The 22,057-nt window shown below is 39.2% G+C and overlaps 1 protein-coding gene across 1 annotated transcript in view; it reads right to left on the bottom strand.

Moving 5' to 3' along the window:
• fn1b (fibronectin 1b) overlaps nt 1-22,057 on the bottom strand; it is a 33,374-nt gene that overhangs the window by 3,064 nt on the left and 8,253 nt on the right. Inside the window, exons 11-40 of the mRNA XM_073866241.1 lie at nt 21,728-21,856; nt 21,334-21,474; nt 20,001-20,113; nt 17,560-17,728; nt 16,498-16,674; nt 16,199-16,327; nt 14,666-14,755; nt 14,386-14,580; nt 11,709-11,987; nt 11,226-11,489; nt 10,682-10,776; nt 10,213-10,381; nt 9,150-9,236; nt 8,566-8,757; nt 6,334-6,612; nt 5,866-6,054; nt 5,692-5,781; nt 5,323-5,589; nt 4,831-4,947; nt 4,223-4,396; nt 3,888-4,043; nt 3,630-3,743; nt 3,023-3,319; nt 2,756-2,943; nt 2,480-2,567; nt 2,182-2,353; nt 1,990-2,087; nt 1,716-1,904; nt 1,529-1,618; nt 261-712 (exon numbers count right to left, since the gene is read on the bottom strand). Coding sequence (XP_073722342.1) covers nt 261-712; nt 1,529-1,618; nt 1,716-1,904; nt 1,990-2,087; nt 2,182-2,353; nt 2,480-2,567; nt 2,756-2,943; nt 3,023-3,319; nt 3,630-3,743; nt 3,888-4,043; nt 4,223-4,396; nt 4,831-4,947; nt 5,323-5,589; nt 5,692-5,781; nt 5,866-6,054; nt 6,334-6,612; nt 8,566-8,757; nt 9,150-9,236; nt 10,213-10,381; nt 10,682-10,776; nt 11,226-11,489; nt 11,709-11,987; nt 14,386-14,580; nt 14,666-14,755; nt 16,199-16,327; nt 16,498-16,674; nt 17,560-17,728; nt 20,001-20,113; nt 21,334-21,474; nt 21,728-21,856 — 5,189 coding nt within the window. The remainder of the gene's footprint in view (nt 1-260; nt 713-1,528; nt 1,619-1,715; nt 1,905-1,989; nt 2,088-2,181; nt 2,354-2,479; nt 2,568-2,755; nt 2,944-3,022; nt 3,320-3,629; nt 3,744-3,887; nt 4,044-4,222; nt 4,397-4,830; nt 4,948-5,322; nt 5,590-5,691; nt 5,782-5,865; nt 6,055-6,333; nt 6,613-8,565; nt 8,758-9,149; nt 9,237-10,212; nt 10,382-10,681; nt 10,777-11,225; nt 11,490-11,708; nt 11,988-14,385; nt 14,581-14,665; nt 14,756-16,198; nt 16,328-16,497; nt 16,675-17,559; nt 17,729-20,000; nt 20,114-21,333; nt 21,475-21,727; nt 21,857-22,057) is intronic.

The raw sequence follows: 22,057 nt of genomic DNA, 5'->3' as shown, positions 1-22,057 counted from the left end.
ACACATCTGAGCAAGCTAATCAAGGTCTTCATGATCACTAGAAAATCACAGGTGGGTAAGTTTAATTAGGGTTGGACCTAAACTCTGTAGTGCTACGGCCCTCCAGGGTAAGATTTGGGGAACCCTACCATACAGTATAAAGAGTTCCTGTAGCTCAGCAGGTACAGTGTTATGTTAGCAGCACAAGAGTAATGGGTTTGATCCCAGTAAACACACATTAAAATAAAAACATTTAAGAGATTGAATGCACTGCTTCTCACCTGAAACATCTTCTCATCCTGATGGGTAATGGGGTGGCAAGACACCAGGTAGCCGGAGCTTTGCTGGTAGGGTTTCCATGAGATGGTGGTCTGGGTCTGGGCCTCCTGTAGTCTTCCTGTTGTGTCTTCTGGAAAACCAAAAGGATTGGCATCTCCAGGTTTCTCACTCACCTGAACAACCTGCGGCACACGACCCCCGTCGGGTCCCGCCTTAGGGATATAGACAAGAGTCTCCCCCACTTGAGGAACGTAAGGCTGATATCTGGGTTGGTTAGGCCGAGAGCCTGTTTGAGGGTTGTTAGGTGTGTAGCCTCCGTTGTATTCGGTGTACTCCACATGCTGCCCGCGCTCATCCGGCGAGTCAGACCCAGTTGGACCCACCACACCTTCAGGCACATCCAACTTGTCTGGGCCGCCACGGTGAGGCGGAACGGGCAGACCGGACGCCAGCTCTGGGCAGGAAAAAGGTGTTAGAAGCAAAGCAGCAGCAAAAGAGACAGCCACAATAGCATCTATAGGCCTGCGGGGGCAGTAAAGATGCAGCCAAGGAATTAACATCCTGCATTCTTGGCAACCAAGTTTCACTCCTAATGCCTGGTCCTAATCAGGTATGAACAAAAAAATGCTATCTCATCTATGCTATCCGATTATGTACTGTATATGAGCTCATCTGCACCAGTTTTGGCAAGATTACTAGATTACAAGTACTGTTGCATCATGCCATGTAGTTTTTTTTTCAAGTGACAATGTCATTTGTCCATAATGCCGCTTGAGGCATTATCATATTTTACTGAGTTGCGCTTATCAAAAGGTTTTGATTCTACTAATCCAAAAAAGCGCTTAGATTAAATCAGTTATATATAGGAGCAATGCGCTAGCAGCCCAGCTGGCTTGCTGCATGAGCAAATCAACATCAAAAGCAATTTCTCTTCGTATTGCTACAATGCTGATGTTCAAAACATATTCATTACATTTATTTGCCAGACGCTTTTGTTCAAAAATGCATTTTTGTGACTGATCAAATATACCCATTGGATATCTGATATACTGTATACAGTATGTAAGCTAAGCACAAGCAGAACCATGGCTTAGCATGTATGTTTTAGCGAAGTGCCAGCCAATGCGAAATAACAAAATTTGCTATATCTAGTGTAATTGCTACTGCAGCATTCAAGTCATGCTTGCCACCCGAACCATGTGTCGGTCGCTTTCACCAAAACATTTTAGATATTTATGTCTTAATGTGTGCATAAATTATTTTCACTTACGAGTACTGGCTGTGCCGATCAGCGCTGCACTTCTATGGGCATTCTGTAGAGCGATGATCTTTATGATGTATTCAGTGCCTGGTCTCAGACCTGTTACGATGTCACAATATGGTCACCTGGTGCATTACGCATACTCATTGTCAACCCTACCTGACATTGGCATAAGTGACTGTATTCTGGATCTTACCGGTAATGGTAGCGTAGTTCTGGCCAACACGGGGGGGTGCCGTGAGCTCACGAGGGGAACCGCCCTGTTCCTCATAAGTGATGTAATATCCTGTGATGGGTGTGGATGGGGCTTGCCAAGTAAAGGAGATGGAATTGGGAGTCAGAGAGGTAAACTGGAGGTTGGTTGGAGACTGAACAGTTCCCCGAGCTGCCATAATACAAATGAACAAAATGTAGTTAATGTAATTACTGATTAATTTCTCATCCTCTGAAGATTAATTATTGTTTCATACCCATGGTAACAGGCAAAGTGAAAGGTGGGCTTCGACTATTTCCATTTAATGTGTAAATGCTGACCACATAAATTATGCCTGGTTGTAATCCAGTGACATGGAAAAATATTTAATAAGTTTATACAGAAAAGTATGATTAATTCAAATAACACAGTTGTGTACTTTTTTCTTTACAGTGTCTTACCAGTGACCACATAGGTATGGCGATCAGCAGGTATAGTTTTCCTGATAGTCGGGTAACCACTGGTTTTGGGTACGGCTTCAATTAGAAAACCCGTCATTGGCTCGGTGCCAGCACGCCATGTGAGAGTGAAGGAGGTATCTTTAGTATCAGTGATACGCACACGGCGAGGTGGGGTTATATCTGTGGAGCCAATGGGAGTATATTTTGATACAGATCAAAGCAAATAAATGTGTCGTTATATAGACCCAAAGCTTTAATTATGGATTGTCAATGATGGTGCCTGATTTTTAAGGGAAATTCACTTACTGTCAGCAGTCGTACACTCCCCAGTTAAAGGAGAACTGCTTTGTAAACCCTTCAATGCGTAGATGTGAACATCATAAGGAGTGGCCACCTGAAAAAAAACAGAACAACCATACGTTAACTATACTTTATATATACAGCTTTTAACTGAAGGATTCTTTGGGGAATCAAAAATGGTAAACTTGATGGCAACTATAGTCACACCGTCATCAAATATCAACATGGTACTACATAAAAGTAATAGTTAAATAAGTAAAGTTAGTTAGTCTGTCATATTACCATGAGACCAGGCACTAAAACTTGTGCAGAGTCTGGTGAAACATTCATTTCTTTGGGTAAGGTATACTGATCCTTCGGGGTGACCACTACACGGTATCCAGTAAGCCTGGCATTGGGTGCCCGCCATGCCACAATAAAGGAGGAAGAACCAATGTTGGAGAACTGAATATCAGTTGGGGCAGGAACAGCTGAGGAAGTTTAAGTTAAGAGTCAGTTGATTAAAATGAAAGTAGTTAAACAGCAAAATATATATATTTTACATCCTACCAGTAGGATGAGAGTCCACACGGGTAGTGTATTTAGTGCCTTCAAGGGTCTTCATCGGGACTCGCCCATTCATGGGAATGACTTTAACTGTGTATTCGGTTCCTGGACGTAATCCCTGGAGAGCCACGCTGGTATCTCGCCCACGTACAGCTGGTTGGTACTCTCTTTCTCCCTCTTCTGGACTGGAGTACAGAACCCTGTAAGTGGTCACGGGTGTTTGTGGAGCATCCCATGTCACAAGCATGGAGCTGGTGTCCACATCAGAGAAGGTCAGATCTTTTGGAGGTTCCGAAGTTGCTAAAGAGTTAGAAGGGTAGTTTAGATATGCACAGGAATATTAACCAGATGGTTGTTGGTTCAAACTCGATGGGAAATAAGCTTTGAACTACAACTTTGGCAACAAAACTTGAGATCCTAGGGATAGCTTTGCTATTAAAAATCACTTTTTGAGCTATTTTAACCTTAAAGTTACAAAGTACCGTTGTAGCATGTCATAGAAAAACTGGCCCTCGCGCCTAAGCCTGGAGTTTTGGTTCCTTGTCTTTGTCGCTCTGTTGGCTTGGTTACTGGGAAACTGGTGATATCATAGTATAAGGCATATACTAACCTGCTGTAGCTTTTTGGACTACAGGTGTGGTCACACCCCCTCGACCAATAGCAACAACACTAATCACATACTCCACTGTGGGCACTAGGCCACGTATGGTCGTTTCAGTGCGATCTAATAAAGGCAGAATGAGAACAATTACTATAAGAAAATAACCAGTCCAGAGGTATAGTGTCTGCTCAAAGTTAAGCAAACTTAACATTTGTCATAACTATAAATTTAAAAAGGCAACAGGGGAAAGAACCAGTGTTGTCTCACCAGGTCCCACCAACTCATCGAATGTTGGACCTATCCCATGCTTGGGCTTTCCCTGTACTCTGTAACCTGTGATGAGACCTTTCGCTGGGCTCCAACGGACGATCATTTCGCTATCCTGAATATTACTAACATCCAAATCTCCTGAGGACACCACATCTAATAATGGGGAAGAGAACAGACGATACAATGACAAGATATTTGTAAACTGGCAGTCAAAACGTTATCAGATCTGTAAAAAGCGCTTTTCTGTGAGCACATTCGTTTTATGAATCACACATACGCACTTTTGAGAAATGACCGTTAAAAACAATTCTAAAGTCATCATGTGTACTTACTGTCACCTGAGGTCCGGTGGGTGATGATGACCGGTGTGCTGGACGCAGGACTGTCTCCTCTGCCAGTCACAGCATACAATGTGATGGTGTACTCCGTGTCCGGCCGAAGACCCTGGATGGTGGCGCTGGACTCAGTTCCAGGAACAGTGAATTCTCTTGGCGTATCTCTTTCACCTGCAGGACAGAAAGAAGTAATTAAAGGTCCACTGTGTAGATTTTTAGCAGTGAAACTGTCAATTGCTCAGCCCCAGCTCAGCCCTCCCTTTCGAAATGCATAGTGAAGCAATGGTAGGACAAAAACAGCTGAGACAACGTAGTGACAAAACTCGCTCAATAGAACAGTTTGTCCGTTTAGGGCTACTGTAGAAACATGGTGCGCGAAATGGCGACTTCCATGTGACCCGAGATATATGTAGATAAAAACGGCTTTTTTTAAGGTAATAAAAACAATACAGTTCATTATTTTAGGTCTTTATAAACCACTGAAAATATAGTTATGTATATTATATTGCATTTCTGTCAATAAATCCTTCTAAACGTTACACACTGCACCTTTAAGTGCATTGAGAATAAATGTCATACAAGATGCAATTGTAATAGCACTGCACCTGTTTCACCATGTGTGATCTTGTAGTAGCGTACAGTGACCGCAGGAGCGTCCCAGGAGACGGTGATGCTTGTTTGTGTGGTCGATGTGACAGTCAGGTCAGTGGGGGCATCAGAGACTACAAGTGCAAAGTTTAAAGAATAAGTACGTGTTTCTAAATTTACATACTTTATATTATTAAAGCAACACTATGTAGTTTTTTTACCTTCAAATAATGTCTCTAAAATTATTTCAGTGATAGAACAACTTTTAACTGGACAAATTGTACTGTTGCTGCAACCTGAGCAGCCTCCTAGCTGCTACATGCACACTCTGAAAGTGGCGGTGGAGGGTAGGAAACACAGCCCCGCCCCTCCACCTGCCTGCAGAAGAGTGTCTGATAGCAGACACTGTTGCGCTTTTCAACCACATGGGGGAGCTGTAAGTCATTTTTACATGGAAACTACATAGTGTTGCTTTAATAGCAATACTGAAATCGATTAATTCTTCTCACCCGTGGCTTTTGTTCCTGTAAGTGGAAGGCTCTCCTTATTCCCGCTAACAGCATAAACGTAGATGGTGTACTCTGTCTCTGGAGCCAGATTAACCAATGAGAAGTAATTTCTTGTTGGTGGAAGTCTTTCGTCTTTAGAGCGACCTCCACTGGTCGGCTGATAGCGCAGGCGGTAGCCGGTAATGACGGCACGTGGGGCCATCCAGTTTATGGTAAATGAGTTAGTAGAGACATCAGAGAAAACCAGATTTGTGGGGGAGTCCAGTTCTGTGTGAATGGGTGGGAGGTAAAGATGAAAACATTGTTTTATCTGGTCGATAAAAGGCGTGTACATATACAAACAGTAGTTTGGCCTTAGTAAACGCTTACTTGTTTTCTGGACACCAGTAACAGGTTGGCTTTCCCTGTCATCATATACACACACCACACTCACCATATATTCAGTGTTTGGCAGCAAGTCTGAATTGAAAAATCAAACAATTAATTTTCAAATCTTATATGCATTTCTTACTAAAGGTATTAAAGAAATCGGTCATCTCTTACTCGGCAGGACAAAACTGGTCGTGCTTCCTCCCACATTGACTTCTTGTAAGTCATCATCGTTGTTGGTTGGATGGTATCGAATTACAAAGCGACTGATTTCAGTGGGCTGGACGGATGGTGTGGTCCATGATACCCGCATGGTATCCGAACCCACCTCTGAAAAAATCAGGTTTGTGGGGACTGGTACACCTACAATGAGTGGACAAGTGGGTTACAAACTCATAGTAATAAGTTTTGATATAACAGTGGCCATGGAGTGAAACCTGCTAAATTTTTTACAACTAGATATGATAACTAGCTATAAGAAATGGGATTTTATCATTTATATTACCATTCCTAACTTTTTCAGATTATTTAGTTGACTGTTAACAAGATCGTGGTCTGCTCACAGAAGGTTTTTGCTTCTCCTTTTTTACTCCCCTTACATCCCCCCAAAATATAATAAAGATCCTATGTGGAATAATTCACCAGACTGAGTTTGCTGCGTGATGACTGATGGCTTGCTCTCAGCGTCATTGGTGATGGCGGTCACACTGATGTCATAATCGATCCCAGGCTCCAGTCCGCGAACAGTATAATAGCTGGTGGAGGAGTTCACCACGTCTTCCAGAATCGGGGAACTCTGCCCACTCGGAACTACCGTAATGTGGTATCCGGTAACGGCTGTGTAATTTAGCGGAGTCCATCTAATTCCGATCGTGGTGTCCGTGAAATCGACAAAGCTGAGATCGCCCACCACAGGTACATCTTTAATTCGGTTTACAAAGTTGCGTTGGTAAGGAAAGGACACAGAAGACAAGACAAACAGGTGCAATGACAATTAACAAATTAACGTGAGCTAATTATTAACATGCAAATGACATGCAAGACAATTGTGACAGGGATCCGGATTTGGATGAATGCAGTTAGTCTTACAATGAGAGACGTTTTTTTAACAATTGTCAATTGCAACATTCAAAGGTTTCAAATCAATACAGTGAACTTAACTCAGACGTGACACAGCCATGCTTACTGAGAATTACACATGAATTTTCATGATGCACAAACTGAAGGAAAAACATCAAGAGAAAAGGAAAAAGCAGTAAATGCATCTGTACCTGGGTTTCCATCACACTGATTTTATGCGCATTTTGAAGGATCGCATAAGAAACGAGTACTGGAAATGACAAATTTAGAAATAAAATCCCTTGATTCGCAAAAATGTTTTACACTCGCTTGAGGTGTTTTTTTAAATAATGCGCAAAAAGAGTAAATGGGAATCATGGGAGATGAAAACGCATTAGCCAAATAAAAACATTACTTAGCAAACCTACGTGACTGATAATCTAGCTGTATCAGACGGTCTCTTTACCATATATGGGGTTCGATGTCGTTGCAATGCCCTTGTGGCTAGTGCCTGCATCAAAAATTTTGCATTTCTTTTTCTGTGCACAGCATTCAGTTTGGCAACAACAAGCTGCACTGCTAGTAAATTTATAACTTGCCAAATCGTAACTAAATGCACTTCTGTTGCCATTTTCCAAGCGTGCCTTGTTTTACTTACTGTTGGTGACTAGGTTACCAATACCACCGTCATTTGCTTCAAGTTTCGATGGAAACCCAGCTTTATGTTACATGCAAAGCAGAGCAAGCAGTATAGTCAGAGCTCACAAATTAAACATAGGGACGATAACTACCAAATAACTAGTCTAATTTTGATAATACAGAAGTTGTTGGCTTTACTTTTAATAGTGGAAGCGTATGTGATTGGCAGTAATGCAAATGTTACTCGCGCAGTACTTTTTTTTTACATCTAGTTAGCATTTTGGTTAAGTATGTTAGCCATAAGGGTCTATAATCAAGCGTGCTCCAAAACATTGACAAAATTCGTATTTAGTCTCTCACGTCCGCCAATACGGATCAACAATTTTTATGACATCCCTCTGCACTTCAGCTTCTCATCAGATTCCAGGCTGTGAGATTAAATTTAGTTTTGGGAGGAGCCTAAACATTAAGGACCGTCAATCATCATTGTGAGCGTACATAAGGCAGCCTCAAGGCCTCTGCATCCAGCTGCAATTCTTTCGGCATCCCTCCTCCTCCCCATCTCCTCCTTCACTGCTCTGTTTTTTCCTCTGTGCAGTTCTATTGCAAGGGCATTGAACTTGGGGCTCGACCCCCAGCCTTAGGTTCGGTCTCTTTGAAGGTTCAGAGCTCCCTTCGAGGACAGCAAGCAAAGTTTGTTTACCATAGTCATTAAGACTAAATGCGCAGGTAAACTAGTGAAACGCTATTGGCTAATTTAAAAGGAGGAGGAGCCACTCAGTATGTACCTCCATAAATTGCTGTTTTTATTGGAAATTTTGCATCAACGCATTGAAGAAAGTCCTTAAGTGGGCCTTTAAAGTTGTGTTGTATGCTCCACCATTTAGCTGTTAAAAAGTTTTTAAGCTTAGAAGGGAAATGCAGTGGTTGAGTTGCTAAAAGAAAAATGTGATTGTTTCAGGAAGGACCACAGTAAGAACCAGCATTGCCTTTCTATAAAGCTATTAAATGACTTCTGGCTGCTTAGTGTGATCTACACCTTACGTAAGATGTTTGAGTTTAGGTGTACCATCATGGATCAGGTGATTCCCTGATCCATCAGAGCATGACTTCAGCTTACCTCCAACTTAGATTTGTTATAGATGTAGTATGTCAACTGTATATGGGATCTCTCACCTTGGGTTACAGTGGTTGAGATGGGTTCGCTCTCCAGGTGGTTTTTAAGAGTGTAGACACTGACGTTGTACTCAACGCCTGGACTCAGGCTCTCAACGGTACCTGAGGTTTTTTCCCTGGAAACAAACTCCTCCAGAGAGTTACCACGCTGCCCATTGGTTGGTGTGCATGAAATTCTGTAACCAGTGATGTCTGACGAGAGGAAAGAGATCATGCAAAAATAATAAATGCCAAATGTAGTTGAACCATAGTTCAGAGACCAAATTCATACAAAAATGTACTTTGGTGTTAATATTGTAGTCAAGGTATGAACCAAGGTATGTATCAGGGTGTTTATATGGTATTTTTGAAGTTGAAAGAATGAAACTGAGTGAAAGACTAAAAATATAATAACGAATAAAACAAACTCTATAAGAATCATTGCAAAAAAGAAATGAAACATGAGATGAGTCAATTTGTAATGAGACAAAGTTTATCTAACTATTTTTTCCAAACACACAGACGCCTACAAAGAGGGCTAAGGTCCATCAGCATGCTTCAGAGAAAAGTTGGACTTGCATAAAAAGTGTACAGTCAATATTTACCAGGAGTTTTGGTGGCGGTCCATCTCACATTGAGTTCACCGGTGGCAGGGTTTGACACTACATTCAGGTCAGTCGGTGGAGACAGAGCTGTAACGTTAGAAAATTGTTCAAATTTGCATGGTGTAAAATTATCACTAAATACAAAACAACATTTCAACCAGCAGAGAGGCACTACTGTACAGTTTTAAAGAATCAAAGGTTGCGTCTGAGACCGCCTACTTCCATCCTATATAGTAGGTGAGATGAGTAGTATGTCGGAATTCATAGTATTCCAAAAACAGTAGGCGAAAAGTACCCGGATGACCTACTACTTCCGGCAAGATCCCAAAGTGTTCATCCGATGGACCCTTTCTTATCCCGTGAGCCCAAGTACATACTGTCACAGTATGCGATTCCAGACACCACCAAACTCTTTCTTAGGCCTAGTCCACATGTATTTTAATAACCGGAGTTTTTCCTCCAAAAAAATCTCGTCCATAAATGCTCGGTTTACAAGAAATCTCCGTCCACATGAAAAAGGAAAAACACGCTATCAAGCCCTGTCAAGAGCATGACACACCAGCAGGCGGCGATGTAACCCAAATCGTAAACCCATTTTGGCCAATCAGAAGCCTAACAAAAGTGACATTGCAAACCCCGGTTTTACTGTCTACACGACAACACTGCAACCGCCGTTTCTTAAAATCCTCACTCTGACAGGGGTTTTCAAAAATGTTCGGTTTCAGTGCCCTGATACTACGTTTTCGTGTGGACAAACGGCCGAACCTCGTAAAAAAAGTCACGGTTATAAAAATACCCATGTTCGTGTCGATTGAGAGTAAAACCTTTAAAGCTGTAATCTTTTGCCTCTCTGTCGCCATCTCTGTTTAAAACACTAAATTGTTATTTTACGTTTTTGTTACGTTTTCATTTCCTGTGAAATCCGACCCGACAGCTCAAATTATAAATCACTATTATACACAACTTACCTTTGTGTATTGTGGTAAGGTACATTTTTATTTATTTTATACAAAAAACTTTAACAATATAAAAAAGTAGGATTGACTTAGATTGCATTGCTTACAGGTCACAACTTTGTTTGTGATCGGGTTGCCATGTTTTCGACCATTGAACAAGGGCTGCATGCTGTAAGTGTACTCCACTCCTGGAGTCAGACCGGAAACAATCAGACTGCCCGTGTCAGAGGTTTCATCCCTAGGAGATTCGCCACCAAGTGAAGGCATGACGGTCAACTGAGAGACAGATTGAGAAAAGACATACATGCTCACGAACCCAGAAACTGTTCATACCAGCTTAAACAGGTCAGGTGGGTTTTTGGATCATATTAGGTAGTTTTTAGCTGGTTTAAGGTGGTTTTACAACTCTCTACCCAGCCTGACCAAGATGGCCCCATAAGCTGGTAGTCTTAGTGTCCAACCATTTAGTGCAGCTAGAAACCATGTAAAACCATCTAATGTAAATTAAAACTGGATTTTAGAGCAGAAGATAGTTTTGAACATTATCTCAGTATATATATCTGTAAATGTTAATACCCTGTAGCTGAATCGTCGCACAGGGGTCCATGAAATGATGATGGCTGTGTCTGTGACTTCAGTGGTGAATCGAGGTGCATTGCCCATCGGTTGAGCTGAGAAAACAAGCATAAGAGAAGGGGGTATTAAAAAAACAGACTTTACTCACGCCTGCCCATAGGGGGCACAGGAGAGCAACATATTCATGCTACTTGGAAAGTCTTGATTTTCCATTTCTACTTGGAGGGAAAATAACGGCGCTCGATTCCAGTTTGGAAATGTCGGCGGAAATCTACAACCCCAACTTCAAAAGGAACTTTATGACATCATGACTTCCACTGCCATTTTGTTTCCTGTTTTTGCTCTTCCAAACCTCATACAACTTACAACTATATGCCTAGTGCTTTTTATGTAACAACTGAAAACTATTAACACTGAAATATCTGTGACTGGGGAACTTTCTGTCGTCTTGTTAAAAATAAAAGGCCGTTTAGTATCCTAAAAAAACACAATATTTAGTCCCTGTGTTTTGCACCTCCAATACTCAAGACTTAATGAAACGCACATGTTCTGAAGACTTCAGTGACTCCTTCGCTGAGGGTGTTGCCTTGCTCTGAATACAGGGTGACCATGTACTCTGTGTCGGGCTTAAGTTTACTGAGGGTATACTCAGACTGGCCACCCGGGATCTTAAACTGTTCAGGTCTTGAACTTCCCATGCTGATAAAGAGACGATAGCCAGTGATCTGTGATCTGGGGACGCCCCAGATGACTAAAGCGCTGTCCTCAGTGATGTCTGTAAAGCGCAGGTCGGTAGGGGCTTCGGGTTCTGAGGAAGGAGAACATTGAGTGGGTTTATTGGTTTTTATATACATTTGGACTTTGTGAGGTAGCCAAGATATTTCTTGTTTGCAGAATATGTGTTTCTTATAAACTGATCAATATATTTGTCCTCACTAAAGGCAAAAATGATGCAACAAAATCCCAAACATGATGTTATATGCAACATACAATGAAAATGAGTGACTGCTAAAACTAAAGTACTCACTGGTAGATTTCTCCCCAACCAGCGGTTTACTCTCCACCGCTCCGCTGATGGCATAGATATGGAAACGATAAAGAGTTCCCGGCTGCAGGTGCGTGAGCTCGGCGTAAGCGTTACTTGTGATGGGATAGTTAATCGGTCTATGGGTTTGGCCGTCGGTGCTGACGGGGGCAAAGGTCACGCGGTATCCGGAAACCTCTTGGGGAGGACCAGTCCATGTGATGGTGATCTTGGTATCGGTAACTTCATAGAACTGCAGGTCAGTGGGGGCTTGGACCTTCTCTGTTAATGAAATGGAAAAAGAAATTGTAATCGTTTACTGCTCTACTGCACAAATTTATTTGTATAGCGCTTTTCACAGTACATATGGTTTTTAAGCAGCTGTACAAAAAATGCATCTTACAACCAATACCATACGGCAAAAAAATATATTTTCAAATATAATTTTATATATATTTCAAAATACAAAAGTGCGGCCAAAAAAATATATGTACTGAAATATATTTTGAAATATGTTTATAATAATGTATCTTTCACCAATATATTTTATAAATATAAATTGAAAAATATTTTATAAATATCTTATAAATATAAATATATGTGATTCACATTTCGCGTCTTTTGCGCGCTCAAGTTTGTTACTTCAAATGTAGGCGCGCGGTATGCACGCTCATAATGGAAGCGACACGCTTGTTTTGTCCAGGCGTGTCCGCACCGTATTGAGTTAAAAACATTTCAACTTTCTAGAATGCCGCAAGCGCACCGCAGGCCATGTGACAAGAACCAATAGACGGTCATGTTTTCCACGCAGATGTTTAGATGCGATATGTGAACTGCCCCTAAAGACGCGAAATGTGAACCGCCCCTAAAGCATTTATATTTACGTCACATTGGAATAAAAAACTGTACGTTACAAATGTTTGTATGTTACAAGTTTGAAAAGATTCAAATAAAATATATTTTAAAGCATTAATATTCACGATGCATTGGAAGAAAAACTGTGTATGTTACAAACCTGTAAACATAAAAATATAAAAATTTGATATATTTTCAACTGCAAAAATATACTTCAAATTTTACATTTTATAGAAACTTTTATGGGTTGTAAAATTTGAAATTTATTTGTTGCACCCAAATTCATTTGAAATATATGTTAATATATGAATGTTAAAACTAAATATATTTTTAAATTCAAAATATATATTTAATTAAACTTGACTTTTTACAAAATGTATTAGCATGTAATTAAAACATATTTTTGCTGAAATAATTTTTTTTTTTTTTTGCCGTATGGGATACAACAAATGTCTATCTATCTTCAGATATAACTGAATTTATTAATAAACAAAGTAATTTTTATTAAACAGCATTTTAAGACTACAAACAGGCTTTTACATTTTTTGGCAGAAAACATGTCACAACACCATAAAAAAAATCCTTGTTGCACTTTAATTCTTAAGTTTTATCAACTTAAATTTACAATTAATTTAAACTTTTTTGACTAGGGAGTTGTTATAAATTATAAAAGTAAAGTTGAATTAGCTTAAGTAATTTTAACTTTATTTTTAGAATTTATAGCAACTCCTCACTCACAGGTAAAGATTTTATTAATTTTAATTTCAAATTGATTAAAGTGCAATAAGGAATGTTTACAGTGCACAAGGCCGTAATGCAATAGTTTAAAAAGTCCTATGGCCTATAGACGGTTTCATCGGACGGACGTGATACACCTTACTTCCGGTTTCGTTTTTTTAATGGAGTTGCTAAACTGATCTCTTGAACAAATGCCTCGTCGAAAATAACAAATGTTTTGGTTTCCTAGGTAATCTATGTGTTGTTTGTTTGTTCTATAAATAAACTAAGTTTAAAGAACTTTGTTGTTATTTATTTTTAGCGGAGTTTACCAGAAATTACGTGCGGATCGCGACAGCCGCTTGTTTATGTTATTACTGCTGAAACAGTCTATAGGTGGCTCCTTTAATAAATTATTTTTTGCAGTACTATGAACATACGACGAGTCTGATTGTTTCCCAGAAAGCTGCACAGTTTAAGGAGTCATTCCCATAAAATTCCTTTGGCTGGAATTCCTACCTATACTCTAGGTATGAGCAATGGCAAATACATATTAATATAATAAAGCATGTCTGTATATAATCATCAAATGCTTTTGCGTGCCAAAAAACTGAAGTCTAATTAACTTAAAAAAGATCACAGACAAAGAGCTTGTGTTTGATAAAGAGACGTTAACTGGCACGATTCAGCGAGAACAAAAAAGGACTCAAAACGTCCTAGTTCATCCTTATAAGGTCATCCTGGCTCTGAGCAAGCAATAAAGCTTCCAATTTCGGCATCCGCAAGTGTCAAATCTTACTTTGAAAAGGCAGAAAACTGGCAGACATTTGTACATCTGAGAGGCAAACTTGGGCACTTTGGCCAAAAAGCTTGGTTGGGAGAAAAATGAATCAACAACCTTTTGATAAAATGTAAATTGTAAAGTATAAACATTTTTAAACAAATATAGGGCAAGCAAAAGCTACAAAATAAAAAAATAAACATATGTTTTTTATAACCTTGGTGAACCAGATGTGATGGGTGTTCATGTGGGAGGTACAGGTTCAAGTCCTGCCTGCAAAATTTCTCTGTTTCTTCTCACTATATCAGCATAATTTTTATATCTTACCAGGCTGTTGTTGTCCAGCAGTGCTGATCTGAATGTCTAAAGGTTTGCTCTCCATGTTGTCTTTCACTGAGTAAATACTGACGTTGTACTGCAAGCCAGGTCGAAGGCCACCCAACGTCACCGATGTCTCAGTCTCAGGCAGGATGAGTTCAGTGCTGCTGCCCTCAATGGACGGTGTGTAAACCACACGGTAACCTGCAAACGTGTGAATGTTTACATGCGATACACAACTAGAAGACAATTGAGAGTTAGTATCCATGAAGGTTTAACCAGTACTCACTAGTGATCGGTGCCTTAGGCTTGGACCATCTGATAACCATGGACGTCTCTCGAACATCTGTGACCTCGTGATTGGTTGGCGCATCGGGTGCTGTAAACAGACAGATCGAAGAGTTGAGTCGGTTTTGGTTACCACAGAAACGGATAGATGCCGTAACCAGTTTTGGGAGTAACGCATTACCAGTAACGTGCATTACGTAATGATATTACTTTTCTGAAGTAACGAGTAAAGTAACGCATAACTTTATAATTAATATTTCAGTTACTTTTTTAAATAAGTAATGCAAGTTACTTTTTTAGTTTGATTAATTCAATTAAAAAATATGTACTGAATTAAACTAGACGTATTATGCACTCTATGCTTACACGCCTGTCTGGGAACAGTTTAATTCAGAAACTCAAAATTTTTGTGATGCAATTTCTGAATGCAGAACTTTTCAGTCATAAAAAACACCTGCAAGGCTAAGACAAGAAAAAGTAATGCAAAAGTAGCTAAAAAGTAACATTAGCATTACTTTCCATCAAAAGTAACTAAGTAACGCAATTAGTTACTTTTTTTGGGAGTAACTTAAAATTGTAATGCATTACTTTTAAAAGTAACTTTCCCCAACACTGGCCGTAACCACACCACTATATGATACTATAGGAAAATATTGTCACGTGTGAGTATCGTAATTGTCAATCCATATCGAATATATATATGATTTTAATAAAAATCATATTAAGATTCATGACAGTTGTTTCATTTGGAGTTTCTTCTTATCTCTCAAGTTAAACATGACAGGAAGTATTGCTGGTGTGCCGCAATTTTTTGCTACGGTTTGCATATTTGTAAATTAATATACTATTATATTTCTAAAACGAAATATCCCAATACATCGTATCGGTTCGTTACAGTATCAAATTAGCTCAACATATTACATCGTCACCAAAGTATCGCAATGCATATCGTATCGCGAGATTCTTGCCGATACACAGCCCTACATTTCTCCAACACAATCTCATGACAATAAATACATATAATGTGGCTAATTCGTATGAATTTAATTCGTACATTCTGATTGATTGATACGATCTGCTTTCGCTCTACTGGCGATGGGATTGGGAGTGGGGTTGCTTTATTCTGATAATTGTACATTTTCGCACAATCCACACTGCACAATTTACACAAAATCGCTGCCATGTAAAACAGGTTATAGGTTAGGTATCGTATTTTCCGGACAATAAGTCACACTTTTTTATAGTTTGGCTGGTCCTGGAACTTAAGTTCAGGTGCGACTTATATGCCAAAAATTATTTCATATGAACCAAAAGAAAACATTACCGTCTACAGCCGCGAGAGTCCAGTCTATGCTGCTTAATTTAGCCTATTCAGCCTCCCAGGTATGTTCTGTATGCTATTGTGTATTGTGTAAATAACTGTTTATGTTACGTTAAAATGTACGGACACCTATTCAGCCTGCTGTTCTGTGCTATTGTTTAGTTGAATAACTTGGCTTCTCCAATTTGTCAACGGCAGTGGCGGTCAGCTTACCGGTGGTCTGTGTGGTCGTCAAGATGAGATTCGTGTCTCCATCAGGATTGACTTCAAACACTTGTACGTTGTATCTACGACCAGGCAGAAGATCTTGTAGGTTGACTGATGTGGTTGATCTAGGGAGGTCTGTTTTTTTTTACGATAAACAAAATAATGATTCAGTTACATATTTAATGATGCTTTAAAAAGCGTCTATTTACATTCATATATATCCATATTACTTAAATGCAAAATATTCATGTCAAGCGTTTCTCACAGACATTCTTCAACAAGACCCGATCTCTGATAACACTCACCGATCACCTGTGGCTGAGCTCCGTCCTCCGAGAGCTCATATTCCACTCTGAATCCAGATACGGTGTCGGACGCAGACACCCATGAGATCACGAATCCGCTAGAGGTGATCTCAGTGACAGATTCTGAGGTGTCCACCTCGGGCGCGGGCTGGGTGGTCTCGCCTTCTGCTCTGGCCACTGCAATATAAGTAAGTAATGTTTCATGCTTGGGGAGATGCATTTATCCAGAGTGACTTACAGTGCATTACAGTATTTTTTTAGTATGGGTGATTCTTGACAATTAAACCCTTGAGATTTGTGCTGCTAACACGATCTACCAATTTAAAACTATTATATGATGGAGTTATGGTGGGCTTTAGAAATGGGAAATGTTTCCAATATCAAGTTCAATGAGGTGCCATCATGGTAAAGCTGTTCTATTAGATGGTGACTGATTTGAGTTGAACGATTTAAATGGAGATTTTTGGAGCTCGGGAATCAACGTCATTGCGAATTGCATTGCAATGCATTGTGGGAAGGATCCGCCATGTTTTATGCTGCCCACAAGCGAACAGACGCTAGTCTAGTATGCAGTTACGGAAATTCAAAAGCCCAAATAACTGATAAGAAGTTACTGACAACAAAAACAACAAAAAGGTTTACATATTTCTTTTTAGAAATCCATTTAACGGTTATATTTTGTCGTCTTACTGCGGCAACCCATGCCATGCGACGCCGTTTGGTTAACTCGGACATCTGCGCGCCATAGTGCTGTTTCCAAGTGGGAAAGCTGAAAAATCGGACATTTAAGATTTTTTTTCCCACGGCGAACATGACTGCGGTTATGACAATGAACTACACAGCAAGATTTCGTCATTTTGGACACATTTTAAGTCTGTAAAATGAAATCGTTAGCAACAATTTCTCCAGTCTTCACAGCAACTACCACTACTTCCATAGCATAAACTCCCAGAATGCATTGCGTTCCATTTCGTCTGTGAAATCAGATTCCCGAGTTCGCTTGGTCGATTGGGAAGAAAATACTTCAGATTCAATATAATTAAAAGAGAAAAATCGACTTACGAGAGCCGTATGTAGTTGTGAAGTCAAAGCGAGTGACCTCTCTGGGTCCGTATCGCAAAATGCTGATGAGTTGACCTTCATACGTCAAACCCGGTTTTAGGCCTGAAATGGTGTGGGAGTTGATGTGCCCGGGAATGGTCGCCTCTTTCCAGGGCGAGCGTGAGTTTTTCTGTGAAAGGAAAATGCGACATGCTGAAAAAGTGCAGAAATGTAAAAAAAAAAAAACAACGTTGAACATTCGTCAGAGTTGCCAGATTGACTTTAAACAGACAGCTTGGATATTATGCTTCATTTCCTTAATACTCAGCAGCACTGGGGAAAAACATGACATTTAACATCAAAAACAGAAACTGTATTTATACATATTAAGATTCATTGTGAGAAAAACAGGGTTGGACTTTAAATGGCTTGGAAAAATGAAATGCTGTCCAAATATTACTCGAGACAAACATATACACAATTATAATTTCAATTTCCTACATTCTGGTGATAGATATAACTGCAAAGCTTTTTTATGTTGGTTTATAAGATAAACACATGGGTGATTCTCACGAAACCATTGAAACACCACGGCACTAATGCTTTTAGCTTTAAAATGTGTAATATAGTAACATTAAAAAGCATCAGAATTAACACAATACTGTGTTCTACCTTGCACAATGTGTGATTTCAACATAAGAATTTATAATTGGAAATTTTATCTCATTTTCTGCTGAAATTCTCATTACCGCAATGTGTCCGGCTTTGTTTGAACATGCGTTATGTTGTAATTTAATCAAATTAACACAAAAATATTAAGAAAAAAAATAAATGGATGTTTTGCTAGACTACTTTAGATGACAGAAAAAATATTTACTGAATATTCATGTATAATAATAATGAAGAAAAATTAGGAAAATGATGTGTCCATGCCTGATGTTCTCATCCTCCGCAACACTTTTTGAGAACAGTTTAAGCACACATACAGAATTTTAATAAAGTTTGATTTTGAGTGACCAAGCACATGGACCAGTTACTTCAAGATGGCTACCAGGTAAGATCATTTTTTTACAGTTAATTTGAAATATTGTCTTGTCAGAATGCTTACACGACATTTTGATTATCATTACCGCAACAGATGCTTATTAAATGTTAATTTAATTAATAGAAGCATAATACTTTGATTTTAAATGCATGTGCAGAATCTCCAAATTATGTTCTTTCAGGTTTATCATGTCATTTTGAAAATATGTCAGTGTTGATGTTTTCTGACTGTTGCGGTAATGAGATTTTTTGGACTATTTTTTTTTAATTATGTTACAAAAAAGTGTTAAATGATAAGTAAAAGTTTTTAAATTAATTTTCCCATTTACTCCAGACTTTGTTTTTCAATGTCTGGTGGGAAAAAAGTAAATTTAAGCAATTTTTACATTTTCATGCTTGACATTTTTAAAACCAAGTTTTCGTGAGAATCACCCACATGAACAACTTTGACTATTTCAGTCAGTGAAAAGCAAATGTGTGTTTTTCAGTTCAAGGACTGTGGCTTGTTTGTTTGTGATGAAATCTCATCCTGTCCTTTGACAGAAAGCATGCACTCAAACATGAACAAAATGTCTCCTGTTCACAGAATCCAGATTAAAATGAATAAATAAAGTTAAAGTTTATTACTAAGATCAACCGGTAATATCATAAGCTGCGTTGCCATTACAGATATGCGCAAAACTTATGCAATATTTTCTAAATGCCAATAAAAAACATTTGTGAAATTATGCTGTTTTTACTAATTGATGATATCCGACATAGATAAAACATAGTTTTTCTCTTGCGATAAGTCATTTCAAACATCACTTTGACGTTGATGTTGGTAGGTTTACTAATATCACATCCACTGCACTGTCCATTTTCCCGTTCGTCGTCACAACTCTTTGTAATAGCATCTATTAAGGGGCGGTATAATCCCCTTCTGACATCACAAGGGGAGCCAAATTTCAATGACCTATTTTTTTCCACATGCTTGCAGAGAATGGTTTACCAAAACTAAGTTACTGTGTTGATCTTTTTCACATTTTCTAGGTTGATAGAAGCACTGGGGACCCAGTTATAGCACTTAAACATAGAAAAAAGTCAGATTTTTAAGGTATGTCCCCTTAAAATCAAACTTATTAGAAAATGAACACTTAAGAGTAATAAGCGTTATAATAAATAACTAAAATTAATATAATTTTTTTAAGTGTAATTTCGTAAGTTCATATCGCGTTCTATTTGTTAACATAGAGAGGGCTGTCATTATGATCTACTGTATGCAGCCACCAGGGGGCGATCAATATATTTTGGCTTTACTTTTCAAGAAGTGTGGGACCCCTGGTCAACATCATCAAATCTATATATCACTATAAAAATTCAACTGCGATGCTATTTCCCATTGTGTAAAGTGAAATGAATTGCGCAACAAGACTTACAACTCTCCACTTCAGAATATATTGAGTGATGTGGGCAGAAGGGGGGGCGTTCCACTGGATCGGATGAGAATTGGGCTGGTTTCCAGCTTCGGTGATGATGACACGAACAGGAGCTTTGGGAAAATAAAGGGTAGCGACAATGAATGACAGCCTGTTATATTGTAACGGTCATTATTTACCAAGCAATCGGCCTTAATCCAACATGCAGGATAAGATGAATTGCATAAAACAGATAAATACGATGAAAAGAAAAACAAAAACGTCTCGAAAATAGGAAAACATCTGCACTGATTTAAAGGTTTGGATAGCACAGTCAGATCTGTTGTCTAGCCAGATGTCTATATATGGAGAAACTACCTTAGAATTTTTTTTTGGTTACTTCTATGCATTCCGTAAAGTAAAGGTGTCAAAAAGTCCGGGGAACGATTCCTCGGGTGTTAAAAATCACACTTGGCCTTAACATTCTTCACCCACGTTCTCCTTTATTATCCCGAAGGCTTTACAAAGTTTGGTTTAACAGCTGTGTGCAATTCAAAGAGGTGAGATCATTCAGGACAATTCTGACCATAAATCTGCCTTCATTGTGTCAAACCGAAATTGTATTCATACTGCGTCCTCTACAAGAGAGCATAAGGGGTTAATCTAGAAGAACCATGTCTTACAGTATAATGCATGGGCTGTTATAACTGTGCTAAAGACCTGATGATATACAGATGGTCCGCTACAAAGTGCAGATGTGCAGGTCCTAAAAATATTACTCACACTTTCCTTAAAAAACAAACTCTTTGGCTAACAAATGGCAAACTCTCTCTTATATTACCAACTGCAACGCCTACAGGCCATTTGGTGCAGATCACAGATAAACATCAGTTTATCAAAAGCTATAAAACTGTCTTTGTGAATCCCATTTGGTATTTTGCACAAGTTTGACAAAAATAAAACCTTTGGTTCAAAAGGCCACAAGATCAGCACAATTGTGCCATTAGAAAGCAAGATTTCTTAGCTTTGTCTCCGAATACAATGCACAATGGCCTACTTTTGAAAGTACCACTTCAGATGCTATCTACTTTCATTATATACAAAAGAGGACAAGCGGAGCAGGGAGCAATAAATAAAGGTACTGAATAAACACTCCTCCCATCTGGTTAACTTTACATTGCTAATGCCGAGAGACGGGAATGAAGTCCTTCATCTGTGGTTTGACTTTTTATTGGGACCATTTGAGGCTCTTCAAGAAACCCAAACATGTCAGCAAAAGACAGAACTAGTGTAATGCTTTACTAGTGTAATTCATTTCTCTTCCTGTTGGCTAGGACGTTATGAGATCTCTTACCCGTGGACTGCAGAGGTTCACAGGCCAGCTCTCCAATGCCGTTTCCATAGCATGAACATCTGTGCGGGATGCCCTGGATGTCTTTGTTCCACGTCTGACCTATCTGGTAGAACGTCTTGGTCTCGGGTTCCTGACATTGGTCTAAAACCAAACCAAACAAAAAAACAAGTTTGAGCAGACATTATTTGTCTTTCATTCCAACTCTGGCTATATTAAATGTTTGGCTATTGTTAAAGTAAGCCTGCTCATTTTGAATCAAAGGAAATGCAGACAATTCATGCTGAAAAGTCAGCCACTTTGAACTTATAAAAGGAAACTCTGACATTTCATCGGAGAGAAAATAAAGCAGAACAAAAGGTCAAACGTGGCGAGACGAAAAATGGTGCAGGCTTACCAACGGCATCACACTTCCAGCGACCGCGGCCCTGACCGTAGCATGTGCAGTTCATCATGTAGCCCTGATCGTGACGCTTCTCAAAGGTCTCGTTCACCTCGTACGTCTGTTCGTTCACGACACACTGGTCTAAAACAAGCAACAGAATGTAAGGAACTTTCTGGACTTATGTTTACTGTACATTAACATTTACTAATGGTTAAGTATGACCTAAACTCAGAAGAAAATATTATTGCTCAGTCTTGAGTGCTCTTTCAAAACCCAGCTGCGAAATGGAGTCATCCACATGAAAAAATACTACAGTAAAATGGAGTAAAATTCCTACACCTA

The sequence above is a fragment of the Misgurnus anguillicaudatus genome, chromosome 3, assembly GCF_027580225.2.
Source record: "Misgurnus anguillicaudatus chromosome 3, ASM2758022v2, whole genome shotgun sequence".
Taxonomy (NCBI): domain Eukaryota; kingdom Metazoa; phylum Chordata; class Actinopteri; order Cypriniformes; family Cobitidae; genus Misgurnus; species Misgurnus anguillicaudatus.
Note: the sequence above shows the minus strand (reverse complement) of the source record. Positions and strands in the feature narration are given on the sequence as shown.